At 46.9% G+C, this 19967-nt stretch overlaps 1 protein-coding gene across 1 annotated transcript; it reads right to left on the reverse strand.

Annotated features, from left to right (window-relative positions):
• Positions 1–988: 988 nt before the first annotated feature.
• DIPK2B (divergent protein kinase domain 2B) lies at positions 989–18631 on the reverse strand. The gene is made up of 5 exons (XM_010209214.2): positions 18236–18631; positions 13203–13467; positions 5913–6086; positions 3216–3504; positions 989–1935 (listed from the first exon to the last, which is right to left on the reverse strand). Exons 1-5 carry the CDS (start codon positions 18457–18459, stop codon positions 1595–1597), a joined length of 1293 nt encoding a protein of 430 aa, XP_010207516.1. The 5' UTR covers positions 18460–18631; the 3' UTR covers positions 989–1594.
• Positions 18632–19967: the final 1336 nt, after the last annotated feature.

Consider the following 19967-nt stretch of genomic DNA (forward strand, 5'->3'; position numbering starts at 1 on the left):
ATCTATGTGTGGTTTCAGATGCCTGATCTGTCTGTAACACTTGCCTTGAACCCCTGGCCAGGTGCTCTGCACACCCAGAGCCCCTCCACAGCCAACACAAAACCTTGACTTGCATTCCTGTTCCCCATAATTCAGTACAAGGATTAGCAATGCAAATGCACTCACATCTTTTTTCTGTTTTTTTTTTTTCTGCTGTTACTGATTTCTTCTTCAAACTGTGGCTAGAAGACAACTATTTCCATGATGAAAATACTTAATGTTTGAAAGTCTAGTTTCTGACTCAGCTCAGTCAAATCTGTTTGGTGATTCCTGTGCACTTGGATCCTAGGAGAAAGATTCAAACCCAGGTGAAGTCTAGCAGTCCTTTAGACATCAGGGAAGGTTTAGCATGGCCACATGATGCCCCACAGGGAGCATATGGGACGGGGACTGACAGGTGCTGGGTGACAAAGTTGTGTTTTGCAACTTAGGAACATTTGCAACCTTCCTCCACAAAATGAGACACCTGTGTTGGCCACTGCTGTGAAGAGAGTCCACCACTGTAAATTTTAGATGACTGAGGCACTCCTTCAGGAATTGGCTTACTGATTCCACCTTTGAAAGACAGTGGCATGAGGAAGGCTGTACCGATTTCTGGTCAGGACTTAAATCTCCCCAGCTCCTGATGGGGTACCCCAGCATCTACATTGGAGCATTGAGGCTTCAGCAAGTCTCATCTGCCTCAAGGTAAACTAATCTCTCATCTTCTGCCTCTGTTGTTTCTCCTTCTAAGGTAATTTCCCCATTTGAATGGGTTTGTGCAAATGGTTCCTCCATTTATCTTTAGAGAGAAAAATGTGATAGTATATGCTGGACAATCACCTTCCAGAGCTTTTTCTGATCTTAAAACAAAAACCTTCATTAGTCTCCAATTACTGCCTGTCAATTTGGGAAAGACTAAAAGTTATTATACTTGGGGATTAGAGAAATTAAGTCTCAAGAGACATAGGACCTCTCAGCTTTTTAATGCCGTTGATTGCGTCTTTCTGTTCCGTGTGCCACAGTAGCAATAAAATAGAGATATTTTATAAAAGTGATCTGTGATGGTACAGAACTGATCTGGTGGTTCAGTTTATTTATGATTTTTAGCACATTAAATATCCTCCCCAAGGAAAGTTTTAAATGCTTCCATCCATCCCACACTAAGCATATATCATCTCAATCAGAAAGGCTTGCTTGGTAATAAAGATCCTCTATCTAGCTAGTTGTGAGCCTGCTGCCTTCAGAGAGTTTCTTTGTAATGAATGGCATGGAAAACTCTTCCAAGGCTGAAATACGTGAATGAGATTTATTAATCCTGTAGCCCCTGTCACTTATGATAATGCTAATAATCCATGAGCCTTACGTCTTGCCTAACATCCCAACTAAGAAATGCATCTCTGGGAGATGAACAATAAATCCCGTGTGCACTCTCTTCCCTCTTCCTCCACCGTGATGAAGCAGCCCCAGATTTGGAGCAACATTTTCCAGCTACCCTTGTTCTCTCTTGCTTCCTGCACCGGCAAGGGGCTGACATCACCCCAATCCTTCTTGGGGGACTCCTCCTCAGAAGCCATCAGTATTTGTCACTGTATTTGCAGTCAGGGTAGCGGTAGGCAAACCTGGAATCACAAGACCGCAGTGGTTTCAGGAGCTCTGCCAGCTTTGTAACCGCCTCTTTGACACCCTGGTCATCGGTGAGGCCATTGGCGCAGTGCTGCAGGAAGCTGTCTATTTTCTCCTGCACTGGTTGCCGGAATTTCCCCTTCAGCAGCTTAGGCAAAAGCTCTTGACACACCAGGACGAAGCTGTGCTCCTCTCCGATGGAGTTACAGGACAAAAATGAAGACTGGCAGTCCACAGTCAAACAGCTAAATATATCTTTGTACTCCTGTTGGCTGTCAGTCAGCTGGCTCCCTGTTAGAGACAATTAAACTGGTTTTTAGGAACATAGCAGTGACATCTCAGATAATTACAGGTGTCTGTACCTCTGTATTAACATGGTGTTTGTTACGTCTCTTTCACTGTGCTGTAGCAGCGTATGGGACAGATTTCTCACTCCTGAAACACGCTAATTTTTCTGAATGGCAGAGATCTGCAGAACCACCCACCAGAGGAACTGGAGAGTAGTCTGTCAAGTCCAACTGATGCAGAAAAAAAAGTGACAAGAACCGGAGTGCTAACCTAAAATGCAGAGTTCCTACAAAAACCACCACAAATAGCCAAACCCATAGTTTTACCGTGTTACCAAAAAATCGTTAAATTGCAACAACAGCTCATCTAGCCGGAGTCAATTTAACAGTAATAGCTGTTGGGACAAGAAAAAAGAACCTGGTGGAAAATTCTCTGACAGCTGCTTCTGAATATTTGAGATCTGCTCAGCTGAATGTGTAAGCTGAGAAAAGGCCTTCTGAAACTTTGAACCTTCAGAATGAAATTGTTAGATTAGTAGAGGAATAGTCTTTGACTGGCTCTACTTCGAGGAGTAGACAAATGTAATCTGTGAAAAGTGACCCTTGATTTTATGTAAAAAATGACAAAAAAGGTGGATTTTGTCACCAAATCCCTGGCAACACAAGCAAAATGCCTGTCACCTTGCTGACTCAGAGCTAGGGCGACAGGAGTTGCTGATGCTTTTGCTGTCAGTAAATCATAGAATCACAGAATGGTAGGGGTTGGACTTCTAGAGATCATCCACTCCAGTCCCCTGCTAAAACAGGTTCACCTCAATCAGGTTACACAGGCACGTGTCTAGGTGGGTTTGAAAAACTCCAGTGAAGGAGGCTTCAAAAAACCCCTGGGCAGTCACTGTCAATGCTGCCTCATCCTCACAGAAAAGACATTTCTCCTCATGTTTAAGTGGAACTATTTGTGCTCCATCTTATGTCTGTTACCACTGAGGGGTTGGACTAGATGATCTCTGGAGGTCCCTTCCAACCCTACCATTCTATGATTCTACAGTCCTCTGACTGGAGACTACAGAAAAAAGTGTTGCCCCATCCTCCTGATGTCCACTCTTTAGATACTTGCAAATCTCTCTGTGAACTTTTCACTGTTTAATTTAGCAAGCAATGTTTAGTTGATGAAACAGAAACCAGATGAGCTGTTTTTTTCACCACAGCAGGTGAAAGCTTTGCTTCCCCTGCCTCGCTAAGCCCTCCTGCAACAGACGTGCAGCCACCGAGCCTGCTGCGTACCTTCCTCCTTGTCAATGATGCCCAGCATGCTGGCATCCCTGATGAACAGATGCCCGTTGCTAAACACGCCAAAGGTGCCAGCATCCACGTTGGTGAAGTAGAAGAAATAGTTGAGGTCGTTGTTGCCCATGGAGCGGAGGACGGCGAGGAGCTGGAGGGCCAGGTCAGCGACCACCTCGGGGGCCGCGCCGTAGAAGTCGCGCAGGGGCCGGGTGCTGGCACTGACCACCAGCCGCCCGCAGGAGCCCAGGTACCTTGGGAACGGCCATCCCTCCACGTCAGGGAAGATCTGCCAGGGAAAGCAGGAATGAGAGGATTGTCCCTGCCCTCCAGCCCCTGCACCCTGCCCATGAACCCAACTCCCTCCAGAGGACTTTAGAGTGCCCTAGTTGGCCTCAGGCAGCAGCATCAGCACGGTGTTTTGGTTTCTAAAGCAATCCAGCACCCTTCCTCACCTTGGCCTGCCCTAGGTTCCAGGGAAGGCTCTGCTCCATCCTGGGGTAGTGCTTTTTTTTACCTTTTTCTTTTCTTTTTTCAATTAAGGAAGAAGAATCTGGTGTTTCAAGATTCATTCTGTGAAGGAGACTAACCAGAAAGTCCAAGATAATAATAGATTTCAGATTCATGAAAATTTTACCCACAAAAGAGCTAATTTTAGTTGTCTTTATGGAGCCTTTGACGGGTCCCTCACGAACACTGCATAGCTGAAGTCACAGTTTGAAGGTGAGGTGGACCTAAAGCAGCTTTTTCTAATTTGTAAGAACTGCCTGGCTGTTTTGTAAGAGACTTTGCAGTGTCAGGGACAGTGATGGGTGTTTATTCTGTCTCAGGGACAGAAGTGCTCGGTGTTTGCTAATTTTAGGTGTCTTTACAGAGCCTTTGATGAGTCCCTCATGAGCACTGCATAGCTGAAGTCATGGCTTGGAGGTGAGATGGGGATAAAGCAGCTTTTGGTAATTTGTAAGAACTGCCTAGTCTCTTTTGTAAGACACTTTTCAGTCTCAGGGACAGAAATTCTGGGTGTTTGCTACAGTGGAGACACCTGGGCTGGGCTCCTTGCATCACTGCAGCTTGTACTAGCAAGGCAGTTATCCCAGGTAGAAGCCAACTTGCATGACTTCCAAGCCATGCCAACACAAAGCTTTCTGAGATTTACATTGCACCTTGTCTGTCTCCCCAACTCCCCAGCCCCTGCCAAGGCACAGTTATGAACTCATACAGTTTCATGTTTAAAGTTGCTTCTCCTTTCTGTTGTGAAGGCATCTTGGGCACCTATGTAAAATCAAGCCATTTCTTTTTGTCATATTTTACTTCTTTAAGCTGCATCCCCATATTTTTCCAATGCTGAGAGCCACAGCCTCGTGCCCCAGCGAGCTGTGCCTGGGGTGGCTGATTGACCTCAGTAAACTCCCAGAGCATGAACATCATTCTCCCTTCCTGGGACCTGGCTGAGCCCTTTGCGCTGCTGAGGGCAGCAGTGACCTGGAGCAAGAGATGGATGCTGTTGCTGCCTCTCTTCTTCATGGAAAATGAAATGGTTCCAAGAAACAGCAATGAGGACTAAAGATGGGGTGGTGATGGGGAAAGGTGAGAATATTCCCTCAGAGGCGTTTGTAAGGAAAGAGAAGAGGCACATGCCAGGCATGCCAGCAGGGGACCAGGCATGAGGCCTCCCAGCTTTCTGCCTTCAAACTCAGAGCTCACTTGTATTTGTGATTCCATCAAACACCTCTGCAAAGCAGCACTTTACCATGAAGCTAGTTACCAGCAGCATGCAAACAGAAAAAAACCAGCTCTGGCACATGGAGTCTGCTAAATCAGCCCTCCCCATGTACAACCTCAACACTCTGCATCTTGATCCTCCCATGCTAAAATATGCTCTTTTTTTATAAGCAGACTGTGGTTTTAAGTAATATATTAGCAATGTAAACATACCACTGTGAAGTATCGGGGATGTGTAAAAAACCTGGCTTTCACAGGGCATTAGTGCAAGAAACTGCCTAAGTTCTGATTTACTTAAGGGGCTGGGCATCCGTGACTCTCTGCAACTTCACAGGCTGATGAAAGGGGCGCTGCCAGACTCTGCCTGGCTTCAGCCATCCAGCCCTGTAGAAGAAACAAGATTTATGAAGGCTTTGTAGCTTGCCAAAGGGTAGGGCTGGGACTTCACAGAATCACAGAATGGTGGAGGTTGGAAGGGACCTCTAGAGATCATCCAACCCAACCCCTTGCTAAAGCAGGTTCACCTCTATCAGGTCACACAGGAATGCACCCAGGTGGGTTTGAAAACCTCCAGAGAAGGAGACACCACACCCTCCCTGGGCAGCCTGTGCCAGGCCTCCCTCACTCTCACAGTAAAGAACTTTTTCTTGTGTTCCTGCAGGGCTTTTTGTGTCCAGCTCATTTGCATTACCTCTTTTCCTGTTTGTGGACACTACAGAAGAAAGTGTCACCTCATCCTGTTGACATCTACCCTTTAGGTACTTATAAGTGTTGATGAAGTTCCCCCTCAGCTATCTCTTTTCTAGGCTAAACAGCCTCAAGTCACACAGTCTGTCCTTACAGGAAAGATGTTCCAGTCCCCTGACCATCTTGGTAGCCCTTTGTCAGCTTCTCTGCAGCTGGGGCCCAGTGACCGTCTCACGGTAGGTTTCTCTTGCGAGGGGCTTTTCAAGCCAGGGCAAGGTGGTAACGCACCTGTAACAAGATGGGGTGTGAATTCACTGCCAGGGTGTACAAGAGGCGCAGTTTGTCCCGGTCAGTGAGGTGGTCCATGTAGATGCTGCCAGCATCTGGCACTTCAGCATAGCGCCTCACTATCCTGTCCAGGAGACGCTGGGATGGGCAGCGCAGCATTGGGCTAGACAGGCCCTGACAAAAGAAAACATGACAAAAGTGTTTATTTTCCAGTCTGAGATGGCGCAAGGTGCTTGGCCTGTGCTGAGGGTACACACACCTCTGTGCTCTGCCCTCTGCACATGAGAGGGATCTCTACAGCAAACACGTCCTAGGAAAAAAAACCCCGCATCACCCAAAAACGCTCATTCACAACCCAGGTTTCCAAAATGGCAGCCGGTCTTCACTGCAAACCCCACTTCCCTACATCTCCTCTGACTGTGGGCCTCCTCCCTCCACCTGGGTTTTCAGCCCTGGCATCCTGGCTCGCTGGTGGAGGCCACCCCATCATTAAGCCAGTGAGTCACTCCCCTTGTTAAATAATGTCTTCAGATCTCTTCGCTATCTGCTTAACCCGTGAGCAGCTTTCTTGGAAATACTATTTGCTGAGGTCAGTAAACATGCTTTAAAAGTGTAAATAAACACAGTGTGTGAGTACAAGCACAGGATATACTCTCTCTTTGATAAACTTGTGTATTAGCTATCAAAACCAAAGTTGAATAGCCTGTGCATAATTTTTGTAAATACCAGCAACAAATTCAGAACTGTTGGAACAGCTGGGCTAACAGAGTCAACCACCACTGTATTTCCCCTTTCTGATTTGAAAGTTGGGCTCGTCGACCTGCACAAGCCATCTATGGCTGGGATAAATGGCACAGAAATTTATATCTTCATAGTCAAAAATGACCTTTTTTCTGAAGTCAGCCTTCCTTAATAGCCACAGAGAGTCGATGTATGATCTCTAAAAGTCCCTTCCAACCCTACCATTCTATGATTCTATGATGGACAGTTGCCCATGGTGGCACAGAAATGCTGCCCTGCCATGCCTCTGCTGGGGAAGGGAATCAGATTTTTGCTAAGTTTTTTTTCTTCCAAATGATCCCAGCAGCCAAATTTACTCTTTTGTGTTTTCTTTATAATTTCATGGCTGAGAGCTGTGTTTTAGAGAAAGGGCACTGGAGTTCACTTTGCTCCCTGCCACTCTTCATGCTGAGAGCAAAGATTTGACTCAGCATCTCCCGAAGTCATTTGGTAACTCTGAGGTAGGTCTCTCTCAGCCCTTCCTGTGCGAGCTGTTCATTTGGCATAAAACACTTGACTACCCAGCCACAACAAAGAAATGAAGAACAAGGAAAGCAAGGAGTATGCCATTTTCCCAGTTGGAGGTAGAAAGGGGACTGGACTTCACACATCCCCTCTTCTGCCTCCCTGCCAGCCTCAGTGAGTTGAGTTCTAACCATTCCCTCCTTGGCCATTGGTTTCATGAAACAAGTCCTAAATGCCAATAACCTGGGAAACTCAACTTCAAACTGGAATGTTAGAATAATAGACTTGTTTTGGTTTCAAAAGACCTTTAAGATCATTGAATCCAACCACTAACCTAACTCTGCTAAGCCCACCACTAAACCATTTCTCCCTAGGCACCTCATCTACACAGCTTTTAAATATCTCCAGGGATAGTGACTCTACCATCTTCCTGGACAGCCTGTGCCAGTATCTCAGAACCCTCTCAGAGAAAAGGTTTTTTCAATCTAAACCTCCCCTGGTGCAACTTAAGGCAGTTTCCTCTTGTCCCATCATTTGTTACCTGGGAGAAGAGACTGACTCCCACCTCACTACAACCCCCTTTCAGGTAGTTGTAGAGAGTGATCCTGTCTCCCCTCAGCCTCTTCTCCAGACCAAACAATTTACCCCAGTAAATTACCCCCATTACCCCAGTCACTCCTCATAGGTCTTATTCTCCAGATCCTTCACTAGTTTCAATGCCTGTTCTTGGACACTCCCCAGCACCTGCATGTCGCTCTTGTTAGTGAAGGGCTCAAAACTGAACACAATAGTCGAGGTGTGGCCTCACCAGTGCTGAGTACAGGGACACAATCACTTCCCTGGTTCTGCTGACCACAATAAAACAATCAAAGAATCCCAAGAGAATAAAGCAAACAAATAATGCCCCCCCCCCCCCCCCCCTCAGTTCTAGGTACAAGTCTTTGTACAGTTGTCTTCTCTGGTGTAGCCTTGTGGAAGAAATATTTTTTCAACTAATTATCTACAACCATAGAAGGAGGAGAGAGAAGGGATGGCTATAGATTTCCATATCTCAGTACTAGCAGGCACATTGTGGCTGGCTCTATCACTTTCCCTTTGAAGGAGAAGTGAGAAAATGAGCAGAACTGTGTTGAGTAAGACAGAAATGGTGGAGAAAATCTCTTGCAGCTCAGTGTGTATGCAAATATTTGCAGACAAAGTTAGGAAGCCTTGCTGTTTCCAGGAGTCTGCAACACAAGAGCTGAGACCTTTAAGTGTACACAACAGGAACAGAAATCAGGATGACAGAGAACCCATGAAAGTTGTAACTAGGACTTTTTCCCAGATCAGAGTTCATCCTCTTAACACAGATGTGGCCATGAACTGCACATGGTGATCACGGCTGCTTATCTCTTGAAAAACCATTTCAGGCAGACTAGTGGCAGTGTGGGAGCAGAGGAGCAGGGCTCATTGTTGCCACATTTACATCAACCATTGGCACAGCTTCCTACAATTCAAAGAAGCCTTGATCCACCAGAACTGGACAATGAGGCCTTCTGATTTCAGCTCAGCTAATAGTCAATGGAGTCAAAGCTCAGCACCTGCTCGAGTGTTTCAGAGGAGTAGGGCCTCCCCTTCCAGTAGACAGATGGAGATGTCCTTACAGCAGACAAGGAGACAAGAGTTGTAAAACAGACAAGAACTATCAATGGAAGAAAAATTTGAACTACACATACTCAAAACACTGGAGATATCGATTTAGCTGAGAATCTCTTAAGTCCTTTGCAGCATCTTATCTCCTGAGAGAATAAGACCTCGTAGTCTGATATTTTGTTTGCTATGGGAATAAAGAACTGGTAATTGGCAAAAATGTAAACTGACCTTCAGAATATGAGACTGATTGCTGGTGAATGAGGCAATGTTATAGAATGCCCGATTGTGAGCGTGAGAAGCTGCAGCATGAGAGTGGAAAACAGGCAAAGCCTGAAGGTCAGTAGGATGTAAAAGCAAAACCAGATATTGTGCAACTTTGACAATAAATTGGGGGCTTGCATATAGCAGAGCCACATTTGCTTTTGGGAATGCTCTCCCTTCAGCAAACCAGAGTGGGTTTTGTATGTTTCAGCATGTCACCCCGATCCCAGCTGGCCTGAGACCGGCAGTTTGCGATTGATATTGAAGGCTTCTTATTTACTTTGATTAAATACCCACATTTTTATATCTGAAAATCACTAGTTCCTGCAAAGTTGACCTACACTCAGCTGTGATTCTTCTTTCCCCTCACTGCACAGTATGTGATATATTTTAAAATCCCATGTGTGCATATGTATGCACATCTAGGATTCACTCTGATGTAAAGGCAACCTCTGGAAGACAACTTCTCACTCTGCTTCCTCTTCAGCCAACCCAAGGAGGGATGGTACAGATCAGGAGCACAGCTGCCTCCTGCCCCCCATGCAGTACCATGTGCAACTTCACGGAACAACCAAATTTAGGGTGGGCTCCAGGGTGAAACACTTGGATGTAGGTGTCAAAGCACCTGCAGCTTCTGGCTGTTTGAATCCAGAGGTTTCACTCATCCCCACAAGAAAGAAACTAAGGATGTCTTGTGAAGCTACGGGGATGAAAATGCCTGACTTTCCACCTTGGCATTCTTTTCATCTGCCTGCCTTCAGCATTTTCCAGGCTGCACTTTGTATGGAGGACTGTAAATTTGCCCTGTGGGTGATCTGTGCTGAAACTAACCCACTTTGTTCTTGTTCCTCCTCTCTCTCTCCAACAGGAAGAGCACACAGTATGGATTGAGGTGATGAGCTCCTGAGTGAAACAGCATGTGTCTGGGGCTACCATGCAGGCTGAGCCCCAGCTAAATCCTGCTCATCTCCAAGACAGGCTGAATTTGAACACTGAAGACTTTGCTGCATCCAATAAAGTTTTTCATTGTAGCAGATGAAATAATGACTGTGGCAGGCAGCTTGGCTGATGGCTGGATCAGGAAGGACGGGCAGTGTACAGTGAAAAAACATTACTTCATGGCCTATCATTTTGATTCAAGCATGTTACAGTTTGTCGGAATTCTTTGCTCTGTAAGACAAAATTACCTGAGCTCATTAGCTTTCCTTGGTGCAGCTGTGTAGGAAAACTGCAGGGAGCAGAGTACAGAGACTGCTGAGTGACTGCAGCTCTGTGAAACAGGGTGAACATAGTGTTAGGCACCAAGAGTAGTGTGCTGTTAACACCTCCAAAAAGAAAGAGGGAGGAAAATTAAGACAGAAGAGCTGTGCTGCAGGTTAAGTATTTGCAGTGACATACAGTACCTCCAAGAAACACTCTCCTGCAATAGCTTGTGCTGGGTTACCAGCATGTGCTTTCCCAGCAATCATTGCAGAGGGGCAGGAGCGCTGGGCTGGGGTGCAGGCAGAGGTGCTCCTGCAGCTTTTGGCTTGGAGGAAGGCATGGGGTTGCGCAGAGAGGAAGGACATCCCTGGCTCTTTGGGGCTGGGCAGCCTGGGGGGGGGGGGGGGGGGGAAATCAGCCCCTAACCTGTGGTGACCCATACAATGAGGCTGAGGAGGGCTCACATACAAACTCACACACACTGTATAACTAAAATGTTGCCATAGGGTGCTTTCAGTTCAGACCCCTGTAAGACATGCAGACATTTTTTAGAGCATATGCCCAATCTTAAGTAGCAATTGCTGCCAAAATTTGGACGGGGTGATGGTAGGCCTCAGGATCTCTGGATTGCTATGCTCTTCTGTGTATTCAAGCCTATATGCTGTTAGAAGGGATTTCTATCCGGGTTTAGATTTCTTTCCTTGATTTACAGAAACAAAGAACCATGAAAACATGAGCACAGCAGTCCCGAAGCCGATATGCAAAGCTTTGGGCCTTCCTGCAGCCTCCTGTGCCCCCTCCAACTGAATATCTGCAGGAGTTGCTGAAACATCCCAGGGAGTTTGTCTCTAGGTGCATCTCCCCAGGTTGGTCCCCAAATTCACTTTGGAGGCAACTTGGAGCCAGAGCCAGCTCAGCTTCTCACTGATGCATGGGCAAATTCAAGTGCCCCGGGAGAAACTTGAATCACTGCAAGGCCAGGGTGCCACAGCCCAAGTGTCTGTGTGGTGCTGCATGTGCGTGTGTGCATGCACATGTGTGTGTGTGCGTGTGAGCAATCCAGCCAGCTCAGCCATGAGTAACACTTCAGAGAGGATGAGGCACATAAAACTGTATAGCACACCAGGAGCCTTTTAAGGAGAAGGATTTGGGCTCAGCTAATGATTTAACTTTGCAGCAGATCTGAGATATCACAGAACCTCATTTCTCCAGTTATTTTTTCACTCAGCTCAGCAAATGGAAGTTTTAAGCTCTTGACTCCTTCCCTTTCACATAGCACTGCTGTAGGGGCAGTATAGTTTTGCACAAACCCTTTGGATGCTCCAGCAAGGCTGCCTTGGAAGACAGCAGTGGCCAGCAGATGCCTGGGAAGCTGCTGCCTGGCATTCTGGGGAGGAGTTTTCCCTGCTCATGGCCCATAAGCTCAGGATGCTCTGAGTGGAAGTGATGCAAATCTTTCTCCTCTCCCTGGTGCCTCATCTGAGGTTACTATACAAAGTACAGTGTAGTTTTGCTCCAGAAAAAATGTTTCCCTGTCTGGCACATGTCAACCTGCACCTCAGCTCCCAGGTGTGTGCCAGCTTCAAGGGTGACTTACCATAAGGGACTGTCAGAGATTCAGGTGAGTCTTTCTCAGTGCAGCTCAAGCACTAGCCCTGCCACTGCTGCTGCTGCTTCTGAAGCATGGGATCTGCCACTCCTCTTCCTCAGGCATGCTGCTCCATAGGGTAGCAGCAGAAAAACTAAAGCAGCATAACTTTAGCACTCAACAAAGCTGAGCAGATGCAGCATCGTGCAGGCAGGAGGAGGCAGCCATTTCTCTCTTGAAAGCAGGAGAAGTACTGGAATAATCGTTCTTTGCATCTCAGGGTCTTGTTGAGAGAAGGCCTTGCTTCTGGCCCCTGCCCTTGCCACTGTTATTGCAATGCTCTGGTGTTGTTTGGATGGGGAACGCATATACATTTGAGGAGGGGACTTTTGCTCTCAAATGCAAGACAGCAGCTGTAAAACACACTCCCCAGCCATATGGCCATCCCTAGCTGCCCGTGGCTTCTCTTGGTGTGGGCAGCACTCAGATGCCAACTTTGCTCTGCTCTGTCCCTGCAGCACTGCCTGTGTGTCCATCTCCCCATGCCACAGCTGTCTGTCTACCTGGTGGCAGCAACTCTACTCCAGCATGCCTGTCCTGGCTTCAACCGTGACACCCCAGGACTGTGACAGAAAGGGCAGCATGCTTCTTAGTGCCTGAAATCATTTGCTATAGGTGACAGGCAGATAAGGAATCATGACTCTGCTTTCAACCACCGTGCCACTTGCCCTGCAGCCACAAGCAGAGGGGACCAAGTTGTCCTGGTCCCCAGCCCATAGCAAGATCACTCTCAAGGCATGTGCTACCCTTTTGTTTATGACTTTGTGGCAAAAAGAAATGTCTCATGCAGAGACATGATAGAAAGCTGGTTAAAACCGCAGCAGAACTACCCCTGCTCGAGCTGTTGCCATATTTGAGTGCATGGGCTCATGCTACTCCATGCCTGAAGCCAGTAAAGGCTATGGCATTCCATGGGCCTTCAGCCTCAGCCTAATCAAGACGTCGGGAGCTGGTGCCCTCATTCCCAAGGCTGAACCACAGCCCTGCCCAGGCTGTGCCACAGCATTACCTAAGGCTGGTGAAAGCTTGATCCTGGGCTTCAGACTCTCTTCTTCCCATTGAGGCCTCAGTTTATCTCTCCCTCATGGTGAGTGGATTCAGACACAGGGAAAATAGTACTGCTTCCTCTCCACCAGCCAAGGCAGAAAGGAAAGGGTCAGCCATTCACCCAAACTCCCTCTCCACCCTGTAAGACACAATCATGTCTCCTTCAGACCCTTCTTCCCCTCTCAAAAACCACACAACACCCCCCGTGGGAATCCCTTTCCCTTTTACTTCCCCCTGCTGCATAGGGAACAGACCTGGACCAGGTCAGGGGTAAGGCGTTTGGCCTGCAGCCACTTCTGGAAGCGGTGCGTGCGGCGCAGGGCATTCTCCAGGCTGCAGGTCTTCGTCTTCATCAGGGAGGTGCAGATGCGCTTGTCAGCCCGATCATGCTGGTACTTGGAGGTCAGCCGGGTGATGTCAACCATCCGCCAGCTCTTGGCATCGTCGGTGTAGTTGCCCGAGTAGCTGAGCAGGTAGCTGGGGGGCAGCTTTAAATGAGAAGAAAGCCAGGTATCAAACCTGCCAAACCAAAACGAGAGCCCCACAGAGAGCGGGTTAAGAAGCCACACGGACACCCGCACAATGCCAGAGCCACCGCAGTTGCTCCCCTACATACAGGCCCCAGGGCCTTTCTGCCATTGCATGGCAAAGGCCCAGTGGCCCTGGGCAGGCAGATCTGAGCATTGGGGTGAGGCAGGTGGGGCAAAGACATCATTGGCCGAGGAAAAGCACTTTGGCAAAAATGCCCATCTTTGCTTTCCACTTGAGCCATGCCTTGTCATGAAGACTGCTGTGGGGTAGGGGACAAAATGCCCAAATGGAGTCATTTGGGCCACATACAGAGAAGGATGGAAGGGAGAAGGTTGCAGGGTTTTGGTTCACAGGGAATCCCTAGTGTTTTTAATTTCCCTTAATCCCAGAGAAAGAGGTCCAAAAAAGGAGTTAAGACATGTAAGGGACGCCGCAGAATGAAACCTCCTGACAATGAATGTATTTGGGAGTACCAAAATGACCTCTTGGCTTGAGGTGGTGGCCTTAGTACTGGGGTTGGCGGATCCTGGCCCCCAACGTCACTGGCTGTAATTTAGCATCCAGGATGAGTGACCTCCTCAGTCATCAGTGGAGTTTGAGGTGTCATGGGGCAGATATGTGCCCTGGGCAGATGGCACCACTGTAGCCATGGAGATCTTGCACCAATTTACTCCTCCTATACAGGCACCAGAGAGGAACATATGGGCCAGATAATTAGGCTGTGACAATTTTTTGTGTGTCTCGGCAGCCTCCTCAGCCCTGCCCACACACGCCTTGCACATGTAGGAGCAGAGGAGCGCGGTGCTTGTTTTGTAAGTGTGTCTGTAACCTGCTCTCAGAAAGCAGCTGAACTCTGACCTTTGGTTTGGCCAACGTCATGCACCCGCTGCCTTTAAGATCTCCTAACGATACTCTTTCCCGAGTGTGTAAGAAAGCATATTCTAATTTAATCTCGCCATAAATTAAAGCTGGTAGCTCAGACGTGAAACAGGAGAGGCAAGAAGTTCCCTGCAGGACCAGCTAGCTGGAGTCAGATTAAAAGATGTTAAAAAAAAAATCAGATAGCTGAAGCTGATCTTTTCTTTCAACTTCCAGTTGGGAAATTGGCACAAAGAAATTTTAGAGGGATTAATTTCCTCTGATTTCAGACCAGTAATTGACTCAGTGACGTCAGCTGCCCTCCACCATCAGAGACTGTCTTTTCTCTCCACAGCCCCTCTTGAAGACAGAGCTTTTCTCCCCTTCCCCACTATGGACTCTGTGTAGCTCAGCTCCAGGGAAAGGACGAGTGGATGAGGTGGAAGCCAGTCTCCCCAAAATTTTGGTGCTTGTGCTGCTTCAGCTCCCAGATCAAGCCATATTCCTCTTTCAAAAGATTTGCCTTGGATATGTAGGCTGACCAGAAGTGAAAGTGCCTGTCCCCTTGCATGAGCAGATTGGAGAATTCAAGCATTTCTGTCATTTAGGCGTTTTGCCCAAAATGACATTTAAGCTTCTCTGCAATTAGGGCATCTGAGATGAAAATAAATGCCTTGTTTGGTTTGGGGTGGGGTTTTGGTTTTTTTTTTTGGTATGCTTTTGAGCTAGGACTAAAGAGCGGAGAATAATTGCTGTGCCTCATTGCAATTTGCTGTGCACCACGACCCCTCCCAGTGCCTAATCTGCAGAGCAGGCACAGTGTGCCAGGCACGTACAGGGAAGAGATGGCTATGGGCTGAGATTCTCTTTCTTTAAGTTCAGCACAATGTGCCTTGTGATTTGGCTCAAACGTGTGCGTGCGGGGAAGCTCATGCCGGGCAGATTCCAGAAAGCACCGCCTCCTGCATGCAAGCAGCGTGTGGATGTGTGAAATCCAGGGCTGAGCATGAATTTGAGTGCAGATGGAACGATTTCCTCTGCAGAGCTCCCAGGGGAGAGCCACGCAAGCCTGGGAACCCGGCATGGGCCGTGGCAATTCTGTATTCGGCATCATTTCTGGGCAGCACAGCACTGGCCTGGCACATTTGCTAGATACTTTCAGGATTCCTCATCAAGTTGTGCTGTATCAATCACTCTTGTATGAAGCCTTTCAGCTAGAGTCCCGAATGTGCTTTAATGAAGGCTTTCAATAAGATCTGTGTGAACAACTGAGTCAGAGATTGCAGATTTTAAATCAACCCAGAACTAAACATTGAAGAAAATCAAACTTGCTTTTCTTTCTTTTTTTTTTTTTTCCTGGGTAGAACAGAGTATTTTGTTTTAGCTAAAATAATTTTGCTTGCATTTGGAGTTTTATGGTGAGTTTTTGTTGTTTTTTTAAAAACTAAGTCTTAAAACCAAAAATAAAGAATTGTCATATAAAATCGCAGCATTCAAAGTTTTTCAGACTTCCTTTCCATTACTTTTGGCTGAAGCCCATCACCAGCATTGGCACAAGTCTTCAAATAGTTTTGATCAGCTCAATTTTGTGGTCTTCTGAAAATCTAATATTTCATGAAACTTTTGCTACCCCCTGCTCTCTGGACAGTTGACAGGCAGGGTAGTTGGATTTACAGATGGGTAAAGTTGGGCAAAGATAAGGGAAGTAAAGAACATTAAAGCACAAGATGAGTCACCAGCCGCTCTGGGAACAAACCCCACATCTTCTTACTCCTTAGTGGAGTGTGAATGCGTGTCACAGCTCCTAGAAATGATGGAGATTTAATGAAGTATGTTCTAATGAGGATTGACACAGAGAAGCCCAAGTGCCATCCACCTTTGTGAACATGTGAAAAGGTACACAGGGGTGGATCAAAGAGCATAAGTGCTACTGAAATTTCCCCTGTTTAACCTTCTGCTTGCCAAAAAATCCTGGCTGTTTGAGAAATCAAGTAGGAGAACAAGTTTAACCCCTTCAAAGGAAAGCCTGAAGCTGACTGACTGCTCAGGAGAACGTTTTTAAAAGTTACCCTTCCCAGAGCGCCCAGAGCAGAACTGCATTTTATCACGTACTTGTGTGCTGCACTGCTTGTGGGAAGCTGACTGTGGGCTTGCAGCATAGAAAAAAAAGTCTCCTTTTGGAAGTCCCTCTGCCTTCCCTGAGACAGAAGCATCGTGCTCCCACACATTTGGGTCTCTGTGATCCTGGACACTGCTCAAATCATCTGCACACCCACACCCCTTTCCCACTGTCCCTGCTAGAAATCCATCATGGAGGCCTTCTGCTTTCACCGGGGTAGCACCTCTTTATTGCACTCTGGTGCAATGTGCCGCTGGCTACCAGACAGCCAGAGGCAGTTGCTTGCTGCAGAAGGCTACTGCTATTTTTGGCAGGGCTGAAGGAAGCCCCAGCCTCCCCAGTGGCTAAAGGAGGGTAACTGAAACAGTGCACCTGCAGCGAGCTATGCGTGTGGAAGCTGTGTTGTACCCAGTGGTGGGCTCCTAAAAACCCTGCACAGGTGAGGAGAACAGGGTCTACAGTAGACTGGGATGTAGGCCAACCGAACACACCCACACATCAGCCCACGTCAGCCAGGTGAACATGCTGATTGTACATCAACCCAGCTTTTTAGGGCAGGAGCCTGGGCTGGGCTGGAAGCACTGCTGGTCTGGTCCTTGTTAGTGCCTCTGCATGCCCTGGTGCAAGCCAGGGGAGAAAGAAAGCCAAGAGGGCAAAGCATTGAGGACCAGGTGCACTATTATGCCACAACAAGCAGTTCTCTGGCATGGCAAAGCCACAGGCTTCCTTGCTCCAGAGGAAGTAAGGAAAAGATGGATGTTTGGTATTACAAGTCCATCTCAGACAAACCGTTATGGTTGTACTCTGCTACATTTTATAGGATATTTTAAGACAAAAATGGTAATTTGTCCAACATTATACCACTTACACTATAACATTAAAAATACAATTTCACTATAACAATTTTTTCTCCCCCAGGCTTTTATATCTATAAAGGAAAGTGCATATGGCTCTATAAATCATATCAGACCCAATAAACCTTTCCTCTGCCAAGCACTGCTTTTAACTTTTCCCTCAAATACACTGGGAACATTTTCCCTGCTGTCGTCAGATACGCTCTGCTTTTGAGCCTAAAACTGATTGGATCAGTCTGACAACCGCTCAGACAGCGTATGTCTCATCTGCTTCGAGGCAGAGGCAATTTCTGCCTCTGCCTTCAAGTTCTCACAGAAACCCCCAAAAGCGTACTGATAATTTAACCCTGTCTATTTTCAAGCATGTAGATAACCTGATGTGCAAAAGTCCTCATGCCTCAGGCAAGTTTAGATCATTTTTGATCTTAGTTAACAGGCACGTGAAATTCTGCATTGGAGTTGTTGCACCTGGTACAAAATTATATAGCATGTTTATATGTTTGTAGTTGCCATAGTCTGTTGGGAACATACCAAGATAAACCTCCTTTGCCTTTACTCAATTTCTCATAATAAAATATTTCCAGTACTTCTAAACACACTGATTCCTTTCTTCCCCCTTCCCTTCCCCCATCACTGCCTTGAATTGTTTCGGAACAACTCTCCGTGCAGAAAGTTGTGCCCTTTACTGCCGCTTTCAAATTGTAATTCAGGACTGAAGTCTGATCATGTTTGTGTGGCTTTAAAAGAAAAGATACAAACCAGCAGCTTATAGATATTAATTAAAATACTAAGAGCTGTAATGGCAACCTAATGCTAGGTTACTCCTTGCATTGTCGTCCACTAAAGTACTTGGAAATACTAAAACAGGCAACTTTCAAAGTAACTATGCAGAATGCTTTAAAAATTACTGTGCTGAGTTTCTGACCTTATTTCTTCCTTAAAGAATTTCTTGCAAATGGATGTCCCAATGCAGGCGTTGCATTTATCAAGTCCCAGGAAAGTCCGGCCAAAACTGTAGCTGGATGTGCTGTGAGGTGCAGACGGAGAAGTTGTTGCTGCTGTGGAAGGTTTACAACTCAAAGCCAAAACCAGGAGCAGCATCAATGAATCTGCAGCTCTGGAGCAAAGGCAACATATCCAGTGCTCCATCTACAGTAGCGGAGAGCTCTGCCCTTTTGCAAGTTACCTCTTTCTATGCTTTTAGTCTCTTTTTGATGACCTCAGATTGCAGCAGTGAGCCCTGAAACACGGCAAGACATGCTGGGTGTGTGAGACCCCACCACAGTCCCCATCCTGCCAGCTGGTCACTGGCTCTGTCGGCTTGAGGTTTGGGTGGGAAAGATACGATGTAGGGTGGAGAGAAGGAAATACATGGAGGATGCAGATAACTTGGGTTGCCATGGCTACCTTTCCTTTACTTGGTGCAGCTGCTTTGGCCCCTGCTGACCCTCCCATCAGCCGACTTGGAAAACAACATGAAGAAGCTCTCATCTGCACTTTGTGCAGACAAATGAAGGATATCCTGTCGCTGGAGCAAAGGGCATGTGTGGGCTATTTAGTAAAAAGTGATTTGGAAGGAATAATAGCATGGCAGAAATGCACATTTTACCAGAAGCCAAACCCTTAGTGCTGCGTTATTCCTGGAGATTTGTGATGGTGCATCGCTTGACTTCTCGGATGCTTCTTGGCTTGATTTCCTCTTCTCCCAAAAGCACTTAAAAGACTGTCGAGTGGCCTCATCACTATTTTGTTTCTTGAAAATAGTGTTGTTTAGAAGCAGTTGCACCGCAGTACTTCATGCCATGGAAAGCAGAATAGCTTGAAGCTTTCCAAAACACCCAGTCAACATAACAGCTCAGCCTCTAAACTGCTTTTGAGAAAGGGGGCTTTTCAGCGAGAATTGCCTACTTTTGAATACCTTTTCCTGATGGTGCTGGTACTGGAAATAAGGTAGAGGTAAGGACATGGGCTAATGCAGGAACTTGCCAGAGGTTTCAAATATGCTGAAAATCTACAGTGATCACACTCAATATCTGTCCTCATTAGCCAAAGACTTGAGGCCAGAAAAACATGTCTGTAAGGGGCATCCCTTGTTGCATCTTGTGCACTGCTGTGGTGGCACCAGGCTTTGCTCCTCTCCTAACCCAAGCTGCCATGTTTTGACTGATGCAGGAGGTTCTCCTGGGCTGTATCTCCTCATGACAGAAGACTGAGGCTTTGAAGACTTCTGTTACCGCTCTCACCATGTGGACAAGTAATTTCCTACCACATTTTTTAAATGAAAAAGTGCATTGCAGCTATCCTTTGTTACCCGCTCAGCATTTAACTGCAACCAGATGGGACTAAGGGATATGTGAACCAGGGGTTCACGTTGGGCTCTGCCACCACTCCTTGCCTTCCAGAGGGGCAGTCAGAGGATAACGATCCTAACAATGCAAGGTAGCTCTTTCAAGCACAGACACCCATTAGCTGTGGCACACGGGAGATCTGGAATCTCTCCTCAGCTCCCTACCTTTGTGGAACATCGCTTCATCTCCCATGCTCTGGTGAATTCCCTATGTGCAAAATGGAGATATTGATATTTAGTGTTTGTCTACAGGGTACAGCACAGACAAAAGAGGACAATGAGCCCTGCTGAAAGGGAAGTGGGATGTCAG

This window comes from Colius striatus, chromosome 1 (assembly GCF_028858725.1).
Source record: "Colius striatus isolate bColStr4 chromosome 1, bColStr4.1.hap1, whole genome shotgun sequence".
In the NCBI taxonomy this organism is placed as follows: Eukaryota; Metazoa; Chordata; class Aves; order Coliiformes; family Coliidae; genus Colius; species Colius striatus.

Coding starts and splice junctions, on each gene's coding strand:
- DIPK2B (XM_010209214.2), bottom strand. CDS start 18,459: ATGGAGCACTGGATATGTTGCCTTTGCTCCAGAGCTGCAGATTCATTG. Junction 13,468..18,235: donor TTCTTTAAGGAAGAAATAAG/GTCAGAAACTCA, acceptor TTGGTTTGGCAG/GTTTGATACCTGGCTTTCTT. Junction 3,505..5,912: donor CACACCCCATCTTGTTACAG/GTGCGTTACCAC, acceptor TTTCCCTGGCAG/ATCTTCCCTGACGTGGAGGG.